Source organism: Pipistrellus kuhlii, unplaced genomic scaffold (genome assembly GCF_014108245.1).
Source record: "Pipistrellus kuhlii isolate mPipKuh1 unplaced genomic scaffold, mPipKuh1.p scaffold_m20_p_3, whole genome shotgun sequence".
NCBI classification, from domain to species: domain Eukaryota; kingdom Metazoa; phylum Chordata; class Mammalia; order Chiroptera; family Vespertilionidae; genus Pipistrellus; species Pipistrellus kuhlii.
This window is the reverse complement of record NW_023425529.1, coordinates 136,334,417-136,357,897: the sequence shown is the minus strand read 5'-3', so window position 1 is coordinate 136,357,897 and position 23,481 is coordinate 136,334,417. Positions and strand designations below refer to the sequence as shown.

The window sequence follows — 23,481 nt, the reverse complement described above, 5'->3', positions numbered from 1 at the left end:
ACCGGAATCGAACCTAGGACCTTTCAGTCACAGGCCGATGCTCTATCCACTGAGCCAAGCCGGTTTCAGCTCCAGTGAAATCTTAATGAGACCTTTTCTTGCCTGAAGTTTCCCTTTAGTAAGAATTTATGATTTTTTTTTTTCAGTAAGGCTTCAAAGCATTTATAATGCAGTGCATGTGATACATGCCTATGAGATAAGATATAAGTGTTCATATGTATAAGTATACATATTTACAGATACTATGTACTATAAGACATATGTATAGATACCTAAATGTATATATGCCTTTTTATGTAAGACTAAGAATTGAGATTTTTTTTTTAAAGGAGTTTTAGAGTACTTGTTCTGCAGATCATGTTCAATTTTTTATTGTTCGAGTTATTTATTGTTTCATTTTCCTATGTTTGTATTTTGATGGTACAATAAATAATCATGATATTATAAGAATTAAATATGACTGTTGCATTTAGAGTTTTCCCTCTATCTACTTAAAAGTTATTTACATGAAAATGATCATATATTTTCTTAGAAGTCGTGATGAGAGGAAAAAGGATGATCGTTCTCGCAAAAGAGATTATGATCGAAACCCTCCTCGAAGAGATTCATACAGAGACCGGTACAACAGAAGACGAGGGCGAAGTCGCAGTTACAGCAGGAGTCGGAGTCGAAGTTGGAGTAAAGAGAGGCTTCGTGACAGGGATAGGGATAGAAGCAGGACCAGAAGCAGGAGCAGAACACGAAGCAGGGGTAAATCATATAGGCGTAAATTTTCGTTGGTATTCTCATACTGGGAAAATACTTCTTATTTAAGGGCCATAAAACTTGTATTAATTATATGTCACTTATGCTTCAAAACTATGAAAACAGTTAAAAGTTTTCATTTAAGATGTGTGTAATTTCAAGACCATGTCATTTCCAACATGTATAATTTTTCTTACAATGTGCATTCAACAGGAGATATCATTACCAATAAAACAAATATCTTTGAGTAAAACACTTTTACTTAAGCTTTGATATTAGCTATCCTTGCAAACTTTATTGTTTAGCCATCTTTATTAAGTCTAGGAAATGATTTTGTAGCCTTTGTATAAACCCTGCACTTCTCTATTTCTCTTCTTTTAGAGTTTCCCCCCCTTTGAGCTACATATACTAGGCCTCTTGGCACATTGCTTCACTTAACGAATCTCCTTAATACCTTTTCTTTTTCCTAGGGTCCATAAACAGCCCAGTTAATTTCTTTGTTTGTGTTTAATATGCACTCCATTTTCTTTCTCTGCTCATCCATTCTCATTGTCAAATGGTGTTCACTGTAAAAAGGCATTTAGCAGGATAACAAATATTCATTGCAGAAAAAATAACCATATTTTATTACATAATTTGTTTTTTTGGGGGGGACTGAAATTATGCATACTAAGATTACAGTGAAGAAAAATTAAAAATCTATTTTCTGTAAATAGAACTTCAAGAAATTTTAAACTCATTAAGTACAGCAAGTTTATGTGTGGTTTTATAGTTTAGGTCACATTGAAAATAAATAGTTTTTCTTGGGACATGGTATATTCATTGCTAGTTTTCAAAAGAAAAGGAGGATTATCTAAAATTGGAACGTTTTCTGTTTAGTGAAAATAATACCATTTCTGCATCTGGGACCTGGTTTTTTTTAAAAAAAAATAGTTTTATAAGTCATTTATATTTTGTTGCAGAAAGAGATCTGGTAAAACCTAAATATGACCTGGATAGAGCAGATCCACTAGAAAACAATTATACTCCAGTTTCTTCGGTACCTAACATTTCATCCGGTCACTACCCTGTACCTACTCTGAGCAGCACCATAACAGTAATTGCTCCTACACATCATGGTAATAACACTACCGAAAGTTGGTCTGAATTTCATGAAGACCAAGTGGACCATAACTCATATGTCAGACCACCAATGCCAAAAAAGCGGTGTAGAGACTATGATGGTAAGTAAGCCTTTCAACTTTTTCATGACATACTGAATTAATATATCCAGCTGACTAAATTCTGTAAGTTTAGGTTACACACAATTATCCAAAAACTTAACCTATTGGAAATAGTGGGAAATTAATGTTAAGCATTCATGAATTTCTCAATCCTATTGAAAACCTCATTAATCACTACTGACTATTGAATACCTGTTTAAATATATTATTTATTTGCATGTAAGTCTTAAAGATATATTTGGAATTTATCAAACAAGACTAATATTTATAGAGTTACTTGTGAGGGAATGTGCTACTGAAACATTTTCTTCAGAGTTTACATTTTTAAAAATGAATGGTTATTGTCATGTAAATAGAACCAGAAGTGTGAATATCACCTATATAAGAATTTATAAATGAAGACTTTTAAGGTTTTATTGTAAAAGTTTTATAAACTTATGAAAGCTATAGTTGCAGTGTTTATAAAGTTTTGTGTGAGATTTAAATACAGGAAGTATTTCTAATGACAAATATATACGTTTTATGCCATCTTACTAGTTAAATATACTCACTTTAATTTGGTGATATATTTTCTAGTGTGTGTGTTATCTTTATTATGACTTAATAAGTATTTTTAAATTACTGGGATTAGTAGGGTAGCTCTTGTGATATGGTTAATTATACCTGCCCTATATTAAAAAATATTCTGTTTTTAAATATATTACTTTTGTTAACTCATATGTCAGACCACCAATGCCAGCACTCTTCATATTTCTCTTTTTCCTCACAGAAAAGGGTTTCTGTATGAGAGGAGACATGTGCCCTTTTGATCATGGAAGTGACCCAGTAGTTGTAGAAGATGTGAATCTTCCTGGCATGCTGCCTTTCCCAGCACAGCCTCCTGTTGTTGAAGGACCACCTCCTCCTGGACTCCCCCCACCCCCACCAATTCTTACACCCCCACCTGTGAATCTGAGACCCCCAGTGCCACCACCAGGCCCATTACCACCCAGTCTACCACCTGTCACAGGTAAGTAAATATGTTTGTCTGTACTTGTAATCTTTTAAAAAAGTTAATAGTTTGATGCTTGCTTTTATTAAAAGTATCTAAAGTAATTTTGTAGATGCTGGGAAACTAAGAGCAAGATATCCCCATTTAGACTATACACCTGCTTTGCTTGACTATGCCAAACCTGTGATTTACTATGGTTTGAAGTAGCTCTGAATTATGCACAATCCCTGATAAATCTCAGCTGCCTGTAATATTTTATAGCTTAAGAGAAACCTGTTTTAGAAAACATTAAAAGGCTATTTACCCTAGAAAACTAAAATAGTTGTAAGAGCTTCATGTTTGTAGATATTATAGTTTGATGAATGAAAATATCATGTTTGGATATACAAATAACTTATTTTATTTGTTTGCTTTCAGATGATATTTCTTATTCTTTGGTTTTGACAGGACCACCACCTCCACTTCCTCCTTTGCAGCCATCTGGCATGGATGCTCCCCCAAACTCTGCAACCAGTTCTGTTCCTACTGTAGTAACAACTGGCATTCATCACCAGCCTCCTCCTGCTCCACCCTCTCTTTTTACTGCAGGTGCAGTTTTGGCCCTCTCTATATTTATGAATATAGCTTTAGATAAGGAATTTTTAAATGTTTAGAGAGCGAATTACTCTAGCACAGTCGTCGGCAAACCGCGGCTCGCGAGCTACATGCGGCTCTTTGGTCCCTTGAGGTTGGCTCTTCCACAAAATACCAAGTGCGGGCGCACACGAACAGTGCGATTGAAACTTCATGGCCCATGCGCAGAAGTCAGTTTTTGGCTCTCAAAAGAAATTTCAATATTTGTACTGTTGATATTTGGCTCTATTGACTAATGAGTTTGCCAACCACTGCTCTAGCAGGACTTATTTTTCTCACTATAATTATATAAAATAAAAATGTAGACAAGTTGAATGTACATTAAATGTTAGTCTTTAGTTATGTTTTTAAAAACTTACATTTTCTTTTAAATAGCATTTTTATTTTTATAAAACTAAATTTTCTTTTTAATGCATATGAAATATGTTAGCTTTGTATTAGTAACATTATAGTTTACTTTTTCTGTTATCAATATAGAAAAATTATAAAATGGAGTTTTACAATTGTTTTTTAATTACAGTTTTTGTATTACCAGATACATATGACACAGATGGCTACAATCCTGAGGCCCCAAGCATAACAAACACTTCCAGACCTATGTATAGACACAGAGTGCATGCACAAAGGCCTAACTTGATAGGATTGACATCAGGGGATATGGATTTGCCACCCAGAGGTACTATGATTAATCTTTTTTTTAAAAAATAATTTTCGTAATATCAAGCATGACAAACATTTATAAAGAAAAATTGGTCCTGTATTTATAGGTTGAGTAAAGGATAATGTTTATGTTTTTTCTTCAACCTTTGGTCTCCCATGAGAGAAAAGGTAATAATGTAGTTCTCTATTTATGGTGCTTCCAAGAGGAAAAAAGTTTTACAAAAGTACATATTTTCTAATGTAGCTTTTGTTGGGTATTTTCTATCATTTGCAGTCTTAATAGGTTTATTTAAACTCTTTAGAGTAATGCTTTAATTCCTAAAGATAGATCCTGTCACAGTTAATAATGAAATTTGCTGTACAAATTGTACTTGATGTATATTTTACTTTTGATGTTAGAATTTGAAATTGGTTTGCTTATAATGTTTTAAGCAAAAGGAATTATATTTTAGGAAGTGACTAATTAGCTTTTAAAAATTTTCTTAGAGGAGACAGATTTTTTTGATAAAATTTCTAAATGACAGAAGTTAAGAGTTTAGACTGACACAGTCACAAGCTGAGGCAGTAAGACTCCTGTTCTAGAGACACAGATGGATATGGAGAGTCAGAGGAGGTGTAGAGCTTACATTAATTTGAAAGATTTGCTATAGATAATTGATACAGGGAAGTGAAGGATCATTAGACTTAATAGGAAATATTATGTATACCATTAAAAGTGTCTTTTCCCCTATTTCAACTAGTTTTTAAATGCTATTTTCTTTCCATCTTTTCCCAATATCTTTTTTTTTTTTTCTAACATGTCATGCCTCATCAAGTGTGAATAAACTCCAACTTAATTAAGTAACAATCAATAACTATTGTGGTTTAGTAAACTTGTGATTATTTATACTTTGATTTATTTTGTTGTTGTGTACTGAAAACTCTCAGGTACCTTGAGTATTCAAAGACCTTTTTGTGATGAAGATCATTTTAACATTTACCCAATTTAAATTGAGATCACAGGACAACATTTCATGTTGATGCCCACCTTTTAAATTCTTCTTGCGGCATTCCAGTGACTCATTTACAAAAACAGCAGAAAAAAAGATTATTTTAGTTTTGCAAAAAAAGTTTTTTAACCATTTCTTGTAATTGAAAAGTAGCACTTGTGGCTGTTTATCCCCCAAGTCTCTTCTACCTGGCCAGTTCAGAGAAAACTTTGTTAGGTCACTATTTAGTACTTATTTTCTTTTTATCATATACATATTCCTTGCTCTTGCTAGAACTCCAACATCAAGTCATCTCTTATCTTGCTCTTTTGGAGTGGCATAACTATACGCTGCTACGGATCAGTATTTATTAGGCCCATTCCAATGCCAGGTGAATTTTTTGTTGGTAATGAGAGAAGGAAGAGGGATCAAACATTTTACATATAAATTTTAACTGTGTAGAAGTTGGAGTGGTGGTAATTTCAGCTCCACATGCATGTAAGTTACAGAAATGGACCTATTGAGAGAAAAATCTCTGATGTGCCTAGAAATTTGAACGCCTTTTCTCTTGGAATCATACATAGTAGTGATTGCTTTAATACTGTTCTTTAGAAACATTATGTACTATTTCTGTGATCTGGTTTAGGAATATATTCTTTATTAATAACATTGTTTTTATGCATCACAAAACTGATTTAGCAACCCATTTATATTGAGTATTACCTATACTTCTTTTCCTTTCTTTGGTCCCTCAACCCCCAAAATCTTTTCATCTGTTGCCTGTTTAGTTTAAAACTTAATGTCCTGGATTGTGATATGTAATTAAAAGCCTATTATACTATTTATTATATAATTATTATATATTTCTAATAGCCTATAGATGGCCTTCATTTAAATTTGTCTAAGACTATTGTGTGATAATCATATTTTTATGCTTCATACTTTAAATTTACAATGAAAAAAATGTAGGTACTTTGATGCCTTAGAATTCTGAATATTAATGTAACTTGGAGTCCTTGATAATTGTTTTTTCCATATTGCTAAGGAGGTGGGAAATTTGATAGATGCTCCTTGGTTGAATATAGGTAGGAAGAAGGGCTAAGTTTTCATTTGCTGTCAACAAAACCAGTGTTGAAAATTTTAAGCAGAAAAATAATTTATTAAAATGGATATTGGGGTAAAACACAGTACATATAAGTAATATGCACATTTGGTAATTGTATCCCCAGAAGAACTAGCTCCTTTTTTTTTTTTTTTTTTTTTTTTTTAAATACATTTTATTGATTTTTTACAGAGAGGAAGAGAGAGGGATAGAGAGTCAGAAACATCGATGAGAGAGAATCATTGATCAGCTGCCTTTTGCACAACCCCCACCGGGTAGGTGCCCGCAAACAAGGTACATGCCCTTGACCAGAACCGAATCCCGGACCTTTCAGTCCACAGGCTGGCACTCTATCCACTGAGCCAAACTGGCTTTGGCTAGCTTCTAATTCTTTTTTTTTTTTTTTTTAACTCTCTTTTTAAAATAAATAACAAAAGTACGAGTGAGAGGATACAGATGAATTGGAGCAAACACATGACAAATACTGAGGAAAAACACATTATTGCCTTTAGTGAACCTTTAGGTAAATAACATATTAAAGGAAAAAAAATATATTGGATAGCTCAAGACCTCTCCAAAAGGGCCAGTGAACCAGGCTTGTGAGGCAGGAATAAGGCCAAAAACCCCTTTGCAGGACTGATGCTGCGAAGAAACACTGGCCAAAGAAACTGCAGCTTGCACTGTGAACATCACCCATGCTAGATACTGGATATTTCTACCTAATCTGCTGTAGATATGTATGCTAAGTAAAAAATAGCCAGTGAAAGGGTCTAGATAAAGTGTATACGCCCTAAACTACCTTTTAGAACCAGGAAGAATTTTGTGACATAGAAACAGAGAAACATTCATTGGTTGCCTCTTTTATGCACCCTGACTAGGGATTGAATCTGCAACTTATGTATGTACCCTGATCAAGAATTAACCTGAAACCTTTTGGCCTACTGGATGATGCTCCAATCAGCTGAACAGTCTGGCCAGGGCCAGAGTCATATTTTAATTAGACATGTGAGAATTACTAATTTTTCTGTAGTTAGGTTGAAGTGAATTAGAAATAAATTAAAATCTCTTAGATTACTACTATATTTGAATGTACATTTATTTTTATTTCTTCTAAAATATATATGTGGACAGAGAGCCAGAACTTGGTTTTCAATATGAATTTAAGGAAGTGTAGCTATGATAAACAGAAAATATTAATTTTTTCTTTTCTTTTCAAACAGAAAAGCCTCCTAATAAAAGCAGTATGAGGATAGTTGTGGATTCAGAGTCAAGGAAAAGAACAATTGGTTCTGGGGAGCCTGGAGTTACTACAAAGAAGACTTGGTTTGATAAGTAAGTTGTCAGGGAAAATTGAAGAATTTTTTTACACAGTAATTTTTAGGGTAATTGGAGTATTATGACAATATAGTATTATTTTCCAAAATAAAATTTATATAATTTTGTTCTGTAGGCCTTACCCGACAAAGATGTAAATTTACTAAAAATGTTAATTAGTTGTCTGCTATGTGGAAGGCATTTGCATATAGAAATGGTATAGTGGTTAAGGACAAAATTTTTTCACTTTCCCACCTATAAAATACTCATGTTAGCGATATCATTGAATGTTCTATCTAATAAAAGGGTAATATGCAAATTGACCATCACTCCAACACAAGATGGCTGCCCCCATGTGGTCAAAAGATGGCTGCCACAAGATGACCAGCAGGGGAGGGCAGTTTGGAGGGATCAGGTTTGCAAGAGAGGGCAGTTATAGGCAATCAGGCCAGAAGGGGAGGGCAGTTGGGAGGGACCAGGCCTGTAAGAGAGGGCAGTTGGGACAATCAAGCCTGCAGTGGAAGGCAGGGGTGATCAGGCTGGCAGGCAGAAGCAGTTAGGGGCTGTCAGGAAGGCAAGCAGGTGAGCAGTTGGGAGCCAGCAGTCCTGGATTGTGAGAGGGATGTTTGACTGCCTGTTTAGGCTCAATCCTATCTGGATAGAGCCTAAATGGGCAGTTGGATATCCCTCAAGGAGACCCAGATTGGAGAAGGTGAAGGCTGGGCTGAGAGGCACCCTCCACTCTCGTGCATGAATTTTGTGCACCAGGCCTCTAGTTACCCATATAGAGGATTGTCATGAGCTTGTTATTAGGGAAGAAAGTGTGGATCATGTCTGAGAAGGGACATTAGTCTGGGTGCAGTTGGTGTTAAGAACTAGAAAGGGATTTTGGGGGGGGCTTGGCAGTGGGCACTAGGGGGAAGGCTGGATAGGGACTGAAGTTGTAAACGGGCTTCAGTGAAAGAGGTAAGGAATCAGAATGTTGGGGTGTTTATGATGATTCATTTATAAACTTTCATGTTTGAGGAGAGACTAAGATCACACATTTTTAGAGCTTTGTAACATCACTTAAAAGGTGGATAATTTCTAGTTCTGCCTCTGGCTTTAATTCTGCGATTTAAGGCAAGCATTGTTACCTCTCAGGGCCATTGTTTTATCCTTTTTTTCCAAGTGTCAAATGTGTGGTCTATAGTTCTGAATGTTTTTTTTTTTTAGGTTGAGAAGCAGGTGAGACAGTCATCCTTACCTTTTTAATCAAGGTTTTAAAATAGGATACATTTCAGTAAGCTAGCTTTTGCAGAAATGGAACAAAGGTTATATATGCAAATTGACTGAAATGGGGTGCTAGGACCTTTCCTTATAAGAATTTTACGTAGGAGTAGATTGAAAATGTCAAAAATACAGGTGATATGAAAGAGCCTTTCTCAGTTGACTTCCATGAAAGATGCGAACATGTACTAATTTGGAGACTTCACTTTTTATTTAAAAAAAAATGTAAATGTCCATGATTAACCAGTAATTTCAGTCTTAAAAAATAGAACTTAAATAATAAAATGTAATTTCTTTGTACTTGATAATGGATAGGATATATAAATGAATGTATTAATTAACTTGATTTTTGTTACAGACCAAATTTTAATAGAACAAACAGCCCAGGCTTCCAGAAAAAGGTTCAGTTTGGAAATGAAAACACCAAACTTGAACTTAGAAAAGTTCCACCAGAATTAAATAATATCAGCAAACTTAATGAACATTTTAGTCGATTTGGAACTTTGGTTAACTTACAGGTAAGAACTCTGAAGTGATTATGTTGTCTTTGTTTAATTATTTAGTGAGATAAGTCATTACAACAAGATGCTTTAGTTAGATTATTTTTGCTGCCTCTGAGATGGGATACATTTAACAGATGGGGCCCAGATACATGTAATCCATAATTAGCTGAAACATTTGTTTTTTTCTGTACCATTTTTGAATATTTTTCAAGATAAATATCAGTGTAGTTTGTATTTGACTTCACCTAAAGTTAGACCTTGGCTTTGGTGGCTATAATTTGTAAGTTTATTTAGTATTGAACTTACATTATATAATATGTAAAAGTGTTGAAATAATAGTGGGCTTTCTTTTTTTAGTTTTTTTAATAAAAATTATTTGTCATCACCATAAAAATAATAAATTTTAGAGAATACAGCTTAAGTTGATTAATTTGGAAAATTTTGTTTTATTGCCATTTAAAATAATATAAAACTAATAGATGAAAATTGCATGCTTGGTTGTGGCAGGGCAATAAAAATTTATATAGAATTTTAAAAAAATGTTTCTATGTCAATTACTTGTGTCCCTTACATTTCTCTTCCTATATATCCCATAATATAGTTATATCATTGTTAACAACTTACCATGCATTATTCTAGATTTTTTTGTTTTGCATTTCTATATTTATTGGCTGATCAGTCAATCAAAGCACACCCTTAAAAAATTTAAAAGATATGGACCCATCTTTACACATTACCCTATAGTTATTTGTGAATATCTTTTTATGGCTATTTAATTGATCTGTCACATTTAGATTTATACAAAAAAGTTTCTGGAATATTTTTTTCTCACACAACTAACTACACTGGTAATATTAAATTTAAGATAATTTTCAAAACCAAAAGAACAAAAAATTGGAAATGCAAAGCCTTCTATCTACTACTTACTAATATGAGTCTGCAGAATCATATGCTCTTTGAATTCAGTTTACTTATGTGTAAAATTTATTTTTTTCTTAAATTTTCTTGCACTCTTTTTTGTTTTGTTAACCCTTGCCCAAGATATTTTTCCATTGATTTTTAGAGAGTGGAAGAGAGGGGGGAAGACACAGAGAAACATTTATGTGAGAGAGACATATTGATTGGTTGCCTCTTGCATTCTCTGGAGTGAAAGAAGATTATGGTAATAGTTTAGATTTAAAGAAATATAAAGATAGAATCTTACATAGGAGGACCAATATTTGTTGAGGAATTTTACTGTATGAAAAAAACAGATTCATTTGGAAATTCACTGTTCTTAATATTTGATACCTTAGGTTGCCTATAATGGTGATCCTGAAGGTGCCCTTATCCAATTTGCAACATATGAAGAAGCAAAGAAAGCAATATCAAGTACAGAAGCAGTTCTAAACAATCGCTTTATTAAGGTTTATTGGCACAGAGAAGGAGGCACCCAGCAATTACAAACTACTTCTCCAAAGGTAAGAGAAATTTATGTGAAATTAATGCTTATAGAAAGCGCTTAGAAAGCATACGGTAGTTTTTAAGAGCAGAGGCATTGCAGTCAGGTAGACTTTTTGAGTTTAGATCCTGCCTCAACCACTTTTAAATATATAGACTCAAGGAAGTTATTTAATCTCTCTTCTTTCATTTTATTATGAAAGTTAAGCCCTAGTTTATTAAACAATTACAAGATATGTATAAAATATATAGAAAAAAGTCCCTGGTATATCAGGCACTTAGCACATAATAGCTTTACATATTACACAAAGACACATGGGTTCATTTTGGAAATCCTTTTTTCTCTCCCTTCCTCCCTCCCTCTCTCCTTTCTTCCATCTCACTTTAAATCAGTGAATCAGTCAATATGTAATGTTAGATTAATTGCTTATAGAGGTGTCTTATAGCAGATTGTTTCTTTAACTTTTGTATACTGTTCATTAAAATAAAAGAAAGAAGGTATTGAAGTATAGATTTTAATTTTTTCTCTACTTTATAAATAAGTTTTTATGTGCAAAGGAAAAAGTGAAGAAATTTGGAAGGTGGCTAGGTTTTGATTACAAGCTGCACTCTTAAGACTTTCTCTGCATGGGCAGTTTAGTAACAAAATAACAAAGGTTATTTTTGATGCTCGTGAACATTTAACTTTTTTTTCTTGTTCTGAGGTAATGCAGCCTTTAGTCCAGCAGCCCATTTTGCCTGTTGTGAAGCAGTCCGTAAAAGAGCGGTTGGGTCCAGTACCTACAAGTACCATTGAACCAACAGAAGCCCAGAGTGCCAGTGCAGACCTTCCTCAGGTAAGTGAAAAGTCGTTTTATTGTGTCTGTTGCATAGTATGTTCTGAGTAAATTAGTTTCCCTTGGTGATTTGAATTATAGTTAACTATATTTTATATAGAAATAGGATAGTCTATACATACTTTTGTTACTGTTATAACATTTTCACATTCTACTTTTTTTATACTATTTGAATATTAAATTCTCTCTAGTTAATACTTATTTATAAGAAAGAGCTCTCACTTTGTGGAGGACTTATTTTTCTAGCAAATCTGCCTGAAAAGTGTGAAGTTCAGCGTACTAAATCTTACTTTTCCCATCATCTTTGACTTAACTAGAATTCTATTTCAGAAATAATTATGCAGTAGCCTGAACTGAAAGCTATTGGGACAGGAAGGCTTACTGATTCAAGTTACTTATTACACTCGCAGAACTTTGTATCACTTATTCCTGACTCTTGGATTTTCTTTTCCATATGTCATTCCCTTCCCAATCCCTTCCATATTTGAGTGGCAGTTTCTTATTTCTATACCTCCAGTCTCTAAAACTTACCTTTTCTTTGTCTCCAGATGTTTCAGCATTTGTATAAAATAAAGTTAGGTTATACTATCCTACTTAGCTAATGGATAACACCTTGTTCCAGTAGTCTTCCTGAAAAGTAATATATTAAGATTCTATTTAAAAAATAATAGATTGAGATTTTGTTAAACATACAGAATGTAAATTGGAACATTATTAGTTACTTAATAAACCCCACCCAATCCTTTTCTAAATCATCAACAAATGTAATATATTTGGCTATAAAATAAAACTTACTTTAGGAAAGAATTACTTTTATTTTTAAGCTCAAGAAGCAGGTACATCTTTACTTAGTCAAACCTAATATTTACAATGTTCAAACTTTCTATTGGTCAACATAGGATTTTAAGTATTTATGGTTCTGAATCATTGGAGGGGACTTTAACAACCACCTGGCTTAGACATCTTATTTTACATCATAGTTTTTCATGATAACTATTGTATTACATACTGTTAGTTTTTCCATACACATTTTCTTTCTGTCTCTCTTTGAAAAAAAATCCAAGTTTTGTGATTAACATCAGTATACTTACAAAGTCAGTATATGCTAGTAGAATCAGAATGTTCATAATCCCATCAGACATATATGTTTAGGGAAACACTGAATATGTCCATTTTAATTTTTTTAGAATGTAACTAAATTATCTGTGAAGGACAGGTTGGGTTTTGTATCAAAGCCATCTGTTTCAGCAACTGAAAAGGTAAGAAGCAGCATGATGTGTTTGTCTTGGCTTCCTAAATGTTTTCAGATGGCATCTTAATTTTTTAATTTTTTTCATAGTTTCAAACTTTTGCTTCTTAATGGTATATGTATCTCTATTCCTACCATTTTGCTTTCCATTTGCTGAAAATAAAAATATTTGCTTACCTTTTTTTTACTTTTTGCATCAGCATTTTAATACTTGCTCATTATAGATTCCATGTGCTTCATTCTTTCTTTTTCTTTGTATTTACTGTCTTTTCTTTAGGGATATTTTTTACATTTTATTTTGAAAACTCTGGCAGTCTAAAAGAAAGGGCCATGAACTAGGAATTATACTTGAGTGTGAGCTTTGACTCTCTATTTACTAACTGCATGATATTGGGCAGTGCTGTTAATCTTTATGAACCTTTTTCTTCATCATAAAATGGTGATGGTAATATTTATATTGCTCATAAAGTTTTGTGAGAGATTAAATAAATTTTATTTTAAAAGTATTTTATAAACTGGAAAAGATGATGTAAATGTAGTATTTTTATTTATAATAGCTATTGTTTATAGCCTGTCAGTAAATCTAGCCATTTTTTTTTTTTTTTAAATAAAGACAAATGCTGATTAAATTAAGATCATTTATGGACTAATCTTCTAGTTTTGTGTAGATGTGGCTTTTTTTTTTTTTTTTTTTTTTTTTTCCTCTTCTCTTCTGGTTAGGTATGAGTGAATGTCCTGATTTTTAGTCTTATTTGAGATATATAGAAACACAGTATATCAGAATTTGATAATGTTTCCCATTTTTGTACCCTCACCTTAAAGGAAGATAAGGCCCAAATAGTGTTTTGGCTATCTATACACTTGAGTTACTTGAATCTGGATCTCCTATTTTAGTCCATTATGAAGATTATTGACTTCATGAACACCCCATGAGATAGCTGACTTGCTTTCTTTACTACTTGTTCAGTATATTGTTTTCCTTATTTCCTGTGTAAAACTTTGGCAGTTCTAGATACTTGAATATGAATTTCATTCACTAAATCAGATTTCCTTCTTAGACACCTCAGCATTACTTCAGGCATAACATGCCTAATATGATTCATTATTTCCCACAGAAATTAATTTCTCCTAGCCTTACCTCTGAAAGTAATACCACTAATTTCCAGTTTGTATAGTTTAAAAGCCTTTAGAGTCATTGCTTGTGTTTGCAGTCCACATCTCTTTTTCTACCACTTTCAGGCCCCTGGCCTATGGATACAGTTCAGAGCTGCCATACCTTCATCTAGTGTACTCTGCCACCATCCTACTTTCAAACTTATTTTAATGTTAGTTGCTTAAAGTAACCTTCATTTCCCCAGCTAAATGACTTAGTTTGGTTCACAGGTCATTATACCTCAGTTATTCTGGTTCTGTTACTATGTCTGCGTTAGACCTTTCTTTTCTAAGGAATCTTTTTTCTGCTATTTCCTGCCTCTTTTTAATTTTTTAATTTTTTGGTGGTGGTTTTTCTGGAGTGCATTTCCCTCTGCCTAACTGAATTCTAGTCATTCTCTTAAAGATTGAAAAAAATCACTAACCTCTTCTATGAAACCTCCACATTTCTTCATATGATACCCACCTTTACTCTACATTTGTGTCCCTTAGTCTATGCTATTAAATTTAGCAGTATATAAATATTTACTTTGGTTACATTTGTTTTCCTTGATAAGTAGCTGAGGAATAAATGAACTATATAAGTCTTTTATTCTTAGCAGTTCTGGGGAGGTATACAAAGCTGATGATGTTAGGATCTGTTTATGTTGACATTTGGACTTGTACAAATTTGAAGTGTACTAATTAAAGCTTTTACAAAATTTTTCTACTATTTTTTTTTGCTACTGTTTTAATTTCTTTAGCATGTTTTATATAGCTTTAGGATAAAAGGGGGACATTCTTGGAAGTTATAGTATAATTTATTAATATAGTTACCACTAATTTAATTTATGAAAAATCAGTAATGGCATTGCGCTATTTATGGAGGAAATAACTTGTAAAGAATATTTTCTGGAAAGCAGTTATTTTTTTTTTTTTTAAATATATTTTATTGATTTTTTACAGAGAGGAAGAAAGAGAGATAGAGAGTTAGAAACATCGATGAGAGAGAGTCATCGATCAGCTGCCTCTTGCACGCCCCCTATTGGGGATGTGCCCGCAACCAAAGTACATGCCCTTGATCGGAATTGAACCCAGGACCTTTCAGTCTGCAGGCCGACACTCTATCCACTGAGCCAAACTGGTTTCGGCGGAAAGCAGTTATTTCTAAAATATTACTTTCAGTCAACTTCAGTGAACTTGTTTAAAGAGTAGCATTTTAGTTTTATTTTCTCTTCCTAGTTCATAATGATTTTTGCTGCAGAGGTCAGTGATTCAGAGAAGTCTTAGGAAAAATAGAAGATTGTTCATCATCAAATATTACTAAAACAATTTTTTTTTTTTATTGTGGGCAGGGAAAATCTCAATACTAGTATCCACCCAGTATCTTCTGTCATTTTTAAAGCAAATAAATACATAAATATAAAACTTTATTTCTTTCTTGTAAATAACATTGAGTAAACCCTTTAATGATTCTTCTTCTAAGTTTCCATTTTTGTGAGAGGACTAATAGAGAGGAAATTTAAAACCTGATTGATACAGCTAAATATTAAGATACTGCAATAGCAATTAAATAGGTATTATTTGAATAGACAGATCAGTCAGATGATGTTTGAGTGTTTCTGCTTACCTTAGGGAGATTTATGAAGAATAAAGGCATCTGCATAAACCATCCTGGTTAGTTTTTTAAAAAGATTTAGGCTGTTCACATTATCTCCTTTAAACTTATAAATTCTTGATACACACACACACACACACACACACTCTGAGGGGCCAGATTATTATGATTTCTGAGTGCATAATAATCTGGTCTCTCAGTATATATATATATTAGAAGCATGATGCATGAATTTGTGCATGGGTGGGATCTGGCCATCCTGGTCAGGGGGAGGGGACATGGGCAGTTGGCTGACCTGCCTGCTGGTTGAACTCCTGGTTGAGGGGACAATTTGCATGTTAGACTTTTATTATATAGGATATACTCTGAGTGGCTAGATTATTATGATCTCTGAACTCATATATCCAATATAATAAAAAAGATACATGTAAATTGACTGTACCTCCGCTATGCTCACTAGCTAATCAGGAGTGAGTATGCACGTTAACCCAACAAAGATGGTGAGTTGGTTTGCATACACAGGTGCTGAGTGACCTGGGTCCCAGAACATCCTTGGGACCCATGCCACTCCTAGTCTGTAAGCCCGCATGTAGGCCCTGAGTGGCTGAGGTCCCAGAATGCCTCTGCCAGCCCAGGCCTATGGGCGCAGGCACCAAGCAGATATTCCTGCCCCACGGCTACGTGCACTGGCGCAAAGCCTGCCCACAACGCAGGGCTGCCAGCATGGGGGCCATTCCCCCAGGGTAGTGGAGACACGCTCCTAGCCCAGTGGACACAACACAGGGGGTCCTCTGCGCATGAACTGCGGAGGAAACAACTTTTCTTTTTAAAAATATATATATTTTATTGATTTTTTTACAGAGAAGAGGGGAGAGGGATAGACAGTTGGAAACATCGATGAAAGAGAAACATCAATCAGCTGCCTCATGCTGCACACTCTTCACTGGGGATGTGCCTCTAACCAAAATCAAACCTGGGACCCTACAGTCTGTAGGCCGACACTCTATCCACTGAGCCAAACCAGTTCGAGCCTAAACACCTTTTCTGACTTCTCGTTGGCAAAGCTCCCTATATGCTGCCACTTACAGTGTTCTTGGTACTGTAATGGGTTATAAAAATCCAAGAAGGTGATTTAGGGTTTTTCCACTGCACTCCTGGAAGAAAAAATGAAGGTCTGCTGCTGGAGGGGCTAAGAAATGTCATAACCTACCCTAGCTGGTTTGGCTCAGTGGATAGAGCCTCGGACTGTCGACCGCAGGGTCCAGGTTTGATTCTGATCAAGGGCATGTACCTAGGTTACAGGCTCCTTCCTGGTGGGGCCCAGGGCAGGGCTGATGCAGGAGGCAACGAATCAAAGTGTCCCTCTCACATTGATCTTTTTCTCTCTTTTCCTTTCTTTCCTACACTTTCTAAAAATCAATGGAAACATATTCTCAGGTGAGGATTGGGAAAAAAAAAAAAATGTTATGTTCTATGAAAGACACATCTTGAAAATGCCTAAAGAAAATTGTCAGTTTTTTCATGGTGAAGGGACTAGAGTCCGTGTTGATGAAAACACCTTGGTGGTTGCAGTGGCTGCAGCAGTGGGGTGGTGGGGCTGTCACCTTCCCTTGTTCAGCCCAGTTGCCTCCCGCAGAGGGAAGCCAGATTGCAGCTTAGGCTCGCTCCCCTAAGCCGTCAGTAGGACATCCCCTGAGGGCTCCCAGTCTGTGAAAAAGGGGCAGGCTGGGCTGAGTGGACTCCCTTTCCTCCAGTGCACAAATTTCATGTACTGGGCCCCTAGTATATATGTATGTGTATACACACACACACACACACACACACACACACACACTAATAAAAGGGTAATATGCTAATTAGACCAGGAGACCTTCTGGACGTTATTTCAGACAAAACCATGGTGGCGGGGCCAAGGTAGAGGAGGTTAAGGCTGATTAGGCCAGGAGGGGAGGGCAGTTGGGACGATCAGGTCAGAGGGGGGTTATAGTTGGGGGCAAGCAGGCCAGCAGGGGGGCCATTTGGGGGTGAGCAGGCTGGCATGCGAGGGGCAGTTGGTGGTGATCAGGCCAGCAGGGGTGGCAGTTAGCGGCGAGCAGGCTGGTGGGCGTGGCAGTAGGGGGTGGTTGGTGGCGATCAGGCAGGCAGGTAAGTGAGCGGTTAGGAGCCAGCAGTCCTAGATTTCGAGAGGGTGCAGGGTGGGCTGAGGGACCCCCTCCTCTCCTCCTCAAGCCTTATGCATGAATTTTGTGCACCAGGCCACTAGTGTGTGTGTGTGTGTGTGTGTGTGTGTGTGTGTGTGTGTGTATGTACATCTATATATATAGTGTAAGTTACAGTATTCTGCGGTTTTGTTTTTTTAGAAGCTAGCATTCTTAAATAATAGGCATAGTGATGAGTTACATAAATTTTGTGATGTTCCCTAATCTATTTCATGATAAAAGATTATAATGCAGTGTCCAGATTGCTACTTCTCTGGTATCCAGATATTTACATTTTAGTAGCTAGAGAGTAGGGGTTTTTTATTCATTGATACATTCTTATTTATATACATTGAATGGCCAGATCATTATGATCTCTGAACTCATAATAATCTGGCCACTCAGTGTGTGTGTGTGTGTGTGTGTGTGTGTGTGTGTGTGTATGTGTGTGTTTGTGTGTATTAGAGGCCCAGTGCATGAATTCTACCTGGATGGGGTCCAGCCAGCTTGCCTGATGGTCGAACTCCTAGTCGAGGGGACAATTTGCATATTAGCCTTTTATTATATAGGATATACACTGAGTAGCCAGATTATTATGCGTTCAGAGATCATAATGATCTGGCCACTCAGTGTAGTTTTTAAATGTCTTTTTAGATCATGAACTCCTTTAAGACTTGGGAGGATCATGAACTCCTTTAAGACTTCATATATATGGTTCAATGTTTTGTTTTTATAATAGATAGCAGTCACAGACCTGAAGTGATTCCTAGACTCCTTTCCAAGACCCAATAACGAACCACCCCATGGAACTTGCAACCTTTTGCTTTTGAAGGATAAAAAAGTAGTCCAAACACTTTTCTTAACTTGACTTTAGTGTAGAAAAGGTTGCCCACTTGGATTTATCATCATTTCAGTTTAATTTAATGCAAAGTGTTTATTGAATATTTAGAATGTGTGCTGGAACTGTTCTTGGCACTGAAGATATAGCAATGAAACAAGCAAAAAAAATCTCTACTCTCCTGGGTTGGTTAAGGACATTAGGTATCATCAAGATACCTAATGTCTCATTTTATAGAAAAACAAACTGAGATCTGAAAAGTACTTGAATTTGCCCAGGGTCTTGTAATTAACTAGAGGTCCAGTGCACAAATTTGTGAATGGGTGGGATACAGCCGGCCTGCCCAATCAAGCTGGCTGAGGGGAGGGGCCGCAGGCGGTTGGTTGGCTGGCTGGCCCTTCCCCCTGGGCGAACTCCCTGTTGAACCCCCGGTTGAGGGGACAATTTGCATATTAGCTTTTTATTATATAGGATTATTAGCAAGAATTGGGTATTTGGAAGAAGGGCAAAGAAGAGAAAGACATGCTTTTTGTTTCAAGGCCCTTGTAGCGTAGACAGGGTGAGAAACAATATATCATCAGATCATTTTTATTAAATAATTTAATAGCTAAAGGATTAAATTTCATAGAAGGACCTGAGTAAGGGGGAAAAAAATGATTAGAACTTTGTGGAGGTCTTGGCTGCTCGTGTTGAACTTGAGCTGGGTTTAAAAGTATATGGTCAACTCAAAGTAGAAGGAGCAGTGCCAGCAAAGATATGGAGAAAGAAATCAACAAAGTTAATTTCCAAACTGTAAAATTGCAAGTGATTTTAAGGGCCAAACAGTTGCAAATTGTTTGAAGGACAGTATCCAGTTTTTTCCTGTGCCATGCTGTTATGCACAGATTTTATTTTAGTTAGTAGAAATACTAGCACAGGTATTTAGCAACTAATATTTTCTCAAATATAGTATTGATAGTGTTTTTTCTTGAAGTTTTTATGTTTGTTTTTACTTTTTTCCTATAGATGTATTAATTTTTTTATTTCAGTTTATTCATTATTCATTCCCTTCTTTCAAATCAATACATTCAATTCACTGTACTAAATTTTAACAGAAGTGATTTAATGTTATTTTATAAGAAAATGGGACTCAGAAAATCATGAATGTCTGATACATTTTTTTTCACAAAATTGAATTTTTTTGGTAGGTGTTATCTACATCTACTGGCCTAACAAAAACAGTGTATAATCCAGCTGCTTTGAAGGCTGCACAAAAAACCTTACTTGTTTCCCCCTCTGCAGTTGATAATAATGAAGCACAGAAAAAAAAACAGGTAAGTACAACTATTATTGTACAAAATTTGCATGTAGAAACGCTCTTCTGCATGTATCTGTTTTTTCAGTGCTCATAACAAAATGCAATTTAAAAGGAGTATGTTGGCTGTCACTGAACTTTATTTCTCATAGTGTAGCAGTAAATATTGTATTAATATTTTTCTTGGAATGATAGGTTCTCCTGATCTTTTAAAACTTGCATACATATTTCAGTGTGACATAGGAAAAGTTTTCATTTAATTGTTGCCAAGCTTCTGCAGTTACAACCATTTCTGTCCTCTTAAGTCATTTTGTTTCTAATAAACGGTCAGTATTCTAATGATATTTTTGGTCTCTTCCTCTAGGAGGCACTGAAACTTCAGCAGGATGTAAGGAAAAGAAAACAAGAAATTTTAGAAAAGCACATTGAAACACAGAAGGTAAAATATTAACAACTAGATTTGGCAATATATATTTATAAATGTTACAGCTTTGAGTGAAATTAATCTTACACTATATATATAGATATATTACTGAGAAACATAATTATTGTAATTGATATGGTAAAACTAAGATATTATCAGTGATAAAGTATATTATCAATTGATATAGTAGTATATTGGACATGAAGAGCATACATTGAAATGTGGACTGGGAATTGAAGTAGTTTGAATGGAACTATGGTTATCAAATTTGAAATGAAAATAAGGAGTATTTATCCAAGTATATTGCTGTGTAGTCCTTTATTCAACAATAGTAAAATAGAATCTTTTTCTCAATATTGAGATGGACCTTTATTTAATTGCTATATCTGACTATTATTTACTTGAAATGTGTCTAGTCCAAGTTGAGATGTGGTATGAGTGTAAAAAAATATTTCACCAGATTTCAAAGTTATAGTGTGAAAAAACTCTCAATAATTTTTGTTGTGATGTAATATTTTGAATATTTTTTGTTAAATAGAATATATTATTAAATTAATTTTACTATATCTCTTTCATCTTTTTAAAGTGACTGCTAGAAAATTAAAAATTACTTCTGTGGCTTACAGTATTTCTTTATGTCTTTAGCTTATGACATTACTTTAATGTAAGTTCTTAAATTATATGTAATAATAAAAGTTATGACATTTCCAAATATTGAAAATACAAAAAGTATACATTTTAGTCTGAAATGTCTGTCTTTTATAATTTAAGTTTGGATATGCTTGATAAAGAGAAATTATGGTGCTTTATACCAAAAACTGAAACCATTTTGACTCAGAGAACCTATAATGTTGTATGGCATCTTCTATCCTATAATACCCTGTTTCTCTTCTCGTTTCCTGTCCATGGTGGTGTTACCATTCCTAGGGTAGCTAGGTAGTTTCCTCATGATAAAGAAAGTAATTACACTTTTAATTTTCCTAAACCTTATTATATGATGGGAAAGGAGAATTTTTCCTGTGATTCATTGTAGGTTATAGATTCCTTTTGGATCATGAATACAGGAGAGGCAGTAATATTAACAAATTGATTAGAAAGTAAAAATTGTTAATACTATTTCAAATAGACAGCCTTTCAGGGATTGAAATGAATTTCTTGTGTTCTAAGAGACAGACCCAAAGAGTAATACTATAGTTCTTCACAAGAGTAAGGCTTGAATTGAGATAGTTAGCATCACCACTCTGGTATATTAGTGGTTATAATCCTTGTTATGAATACATAAACTAAAACTAGTAGATACTTATTTTTATATTTAGTTTGCTATGTTTGTTTTGTTAATAGGAGGATTAAGTATCTTCTATTTTTCTCTTTTAAAAAATCTCGCAGATGTTAATATCAAAACTGGAGAAAAACAAAGCAATGAAGTCTGAAGATAAAGCAGAAATAATGAAAACTTTAGAGGTTTTGACAAAAAATATTACCAAGTTGAAAGATGAGGTCAAAGCTACTTCTCCTGGACGCTGTCTTCCAAAAAGTATAAAAACCAAGACTCAGGTATTTTTATTTGTGTTGTTTTTCTTTATGTTCTTTAAGAAAACATTAAAACACATTGTGTTTTTTTTAATTTTTATTATTATAATTTTTTTATTGATTAAGGTATCACATGTTGTCCTCAACCCCCCATTCCACTCCCCCACCTCTCCTCACTCATTCCCCTACCCCCTATTGTCTTTGACCACTGGTTAGGCTCATATGTATGCACATAAGTACTTTGGTTGGTCTCTCCCTTTTATCCCCACCCTCCCTTTGAGGTCCAACAGTCTGACCCATGGCTCCTTATCTCTGGGTCTGTTCTTGTTCATCTGTCTATGTTGTTCACCATTTCCCCTAGATGAGTGAGTTCATCTATACTGGATATATTTATAAGAATCAAAAATGAGACAAGCAATAATCATAATGCTCAAAGGCATATGAATCAGTCTGTAGTGAGTTTCTTTCTGGGCCAACAGTTCTTTTGAGACCCAATTTCAATGTCAAACAGTTCCTTATGTATACATGTCAGCAATGATATTTTAGTTCTGGATGGTGGACAAATGGTGGTAATGCAGGTCCAACCCTCTCTGGTTTGGTCTTGGGCAACCTGCAGTGATACATAGCTGCTGACTGCTATTATGGCAAGGTGTCATCAGTGTCTTCCATCTCTGGACTGCTTCTCTTCTGTCTTCATGGCTGGATTAGCCCTGTCAATTCCTCTCTGTTTCCAGAATCCACAGGGTCTCGGAATTGTTTTCTGAAAATATACAAACATATTCTCCACCAAAGCTAATAAAGGAATATTTTCTGTATATTTGACTTTTCCATTTTTTGCCGAAATGATTTTGCTCTGGCTTGTTTTGATACCATGTATGCTTTTCATGGGTGTCTTGCTGTTAGCACTACAATTAATTAAAAAGTACAAATTTTTTAGATGTAATTTACTTACAGGATATTTTTCCTTACATGATATTCTTCTACTTTGCTCCCTTTTTGATTTAAATATTAGGAGGCTTTTGAAAATTTTATAATGTAGTCTTGATAGCTTTTAAATTTTAATTTTTTGCATTATAATATGACTGCTTTAGGTTCATTTCCTATTGAGATTTTATCCTGAGATGAACTACCAATAAAAATTTTAGTTAACTCCTTAGGAACAGCTTTTTGTCTAGTGCAACTAGTTTTTCTAGAATATTCACTTATTTCAATTAGCCACTTTAAATTAGCCTGAAAACTTGTCTACTATTTAACTGTCAAATTTATTACTCTAAGTCAATTTTATTTTACCATGTGAATATTAGGGGAAAGGATTATTTGCCTTCTTGAGTAGGCCCTGAGCATTCCTGGTGGTAGGCTAGATTTAGATATCAAAAACCCACTTCCCCACACCATGTTTACAATACAATTCAAACAAGTCTTCTTGTAGTGCGAGGGCAGCTGCTGTCAGCAAAGTCTCTGTCTTTTACCCGGGTCCCGGTTTGAGCTGGACATGGGAAGTTAAGCAGCCATGGGG

General features: G+C 34.7%; 1 protein-coding gene across 30 annotated transcripts in view; it reads left to right on the top strand.

The window, feature by feature from the left end:
• The window catches only part of RBM26 (RNA binding motif protein 26), a 75,527-nt gene that overhangs the window by 29,509 nt on the left and 22,537 nt on the right, over positions 1-23,481 (top strand). For 10 of the 30 annotated variants that reach the window (XR_006742959.1, XR_006742957.1, XR_006742961.1 and 7 more), the window contains exons 5-17: positions 533-750; positions 1,707-1,967; positions 2,737-2,976; positions 3,376-3,546; positions 4,112-4,267; positions 7,542-7,653; positions 9,263-9,422; positions 10,703-10,867; positions 11,552-11,683; positions 12,871-12,942; positions 19,905-20,030; positions 20,376-20,450; positions 21,822-21,989. Coding sequence is in view for 17 of the 30 variants with exons in the window: in XM_045588731.1 (XP_045444687.1) it covers positions 533-750; positions 1,707-1,967; positions 2,737-2,976; positions 3,376-3,546; positions 4,112-4,267; positions 7,542-7,653; positions 9,263-9,422; positions 10,703-10,867; positions 11,552-11,683; positions 12,871-12,942; positions 19,905-20,030; positions 20,376-20,450; positions 21,822-21,989 (2,056 nt within the window). In the remaining 13 variants the exon portion in view is untranslated. The remainder of the gene's footprint in view (positions 1-532; positions 751-1,706; positions 1,968-2,736; positions 2,977-3,375; positions 3,547-4,111; positions 4,268-7,541; positions 7,654-9,262; positions 9,423-10,702; positions 10,868-11,551; positions 11,684-12,870; positions 12,943-19,904; positions 20,031-20,375; positions 20,451-21,821; positions 21,990-23,481) is intronic. The other 20 variants (XR_006742964.1, XM_036458166.2, XR_006742962.1 and 17 more) reach the window with 14 other exon arrangements.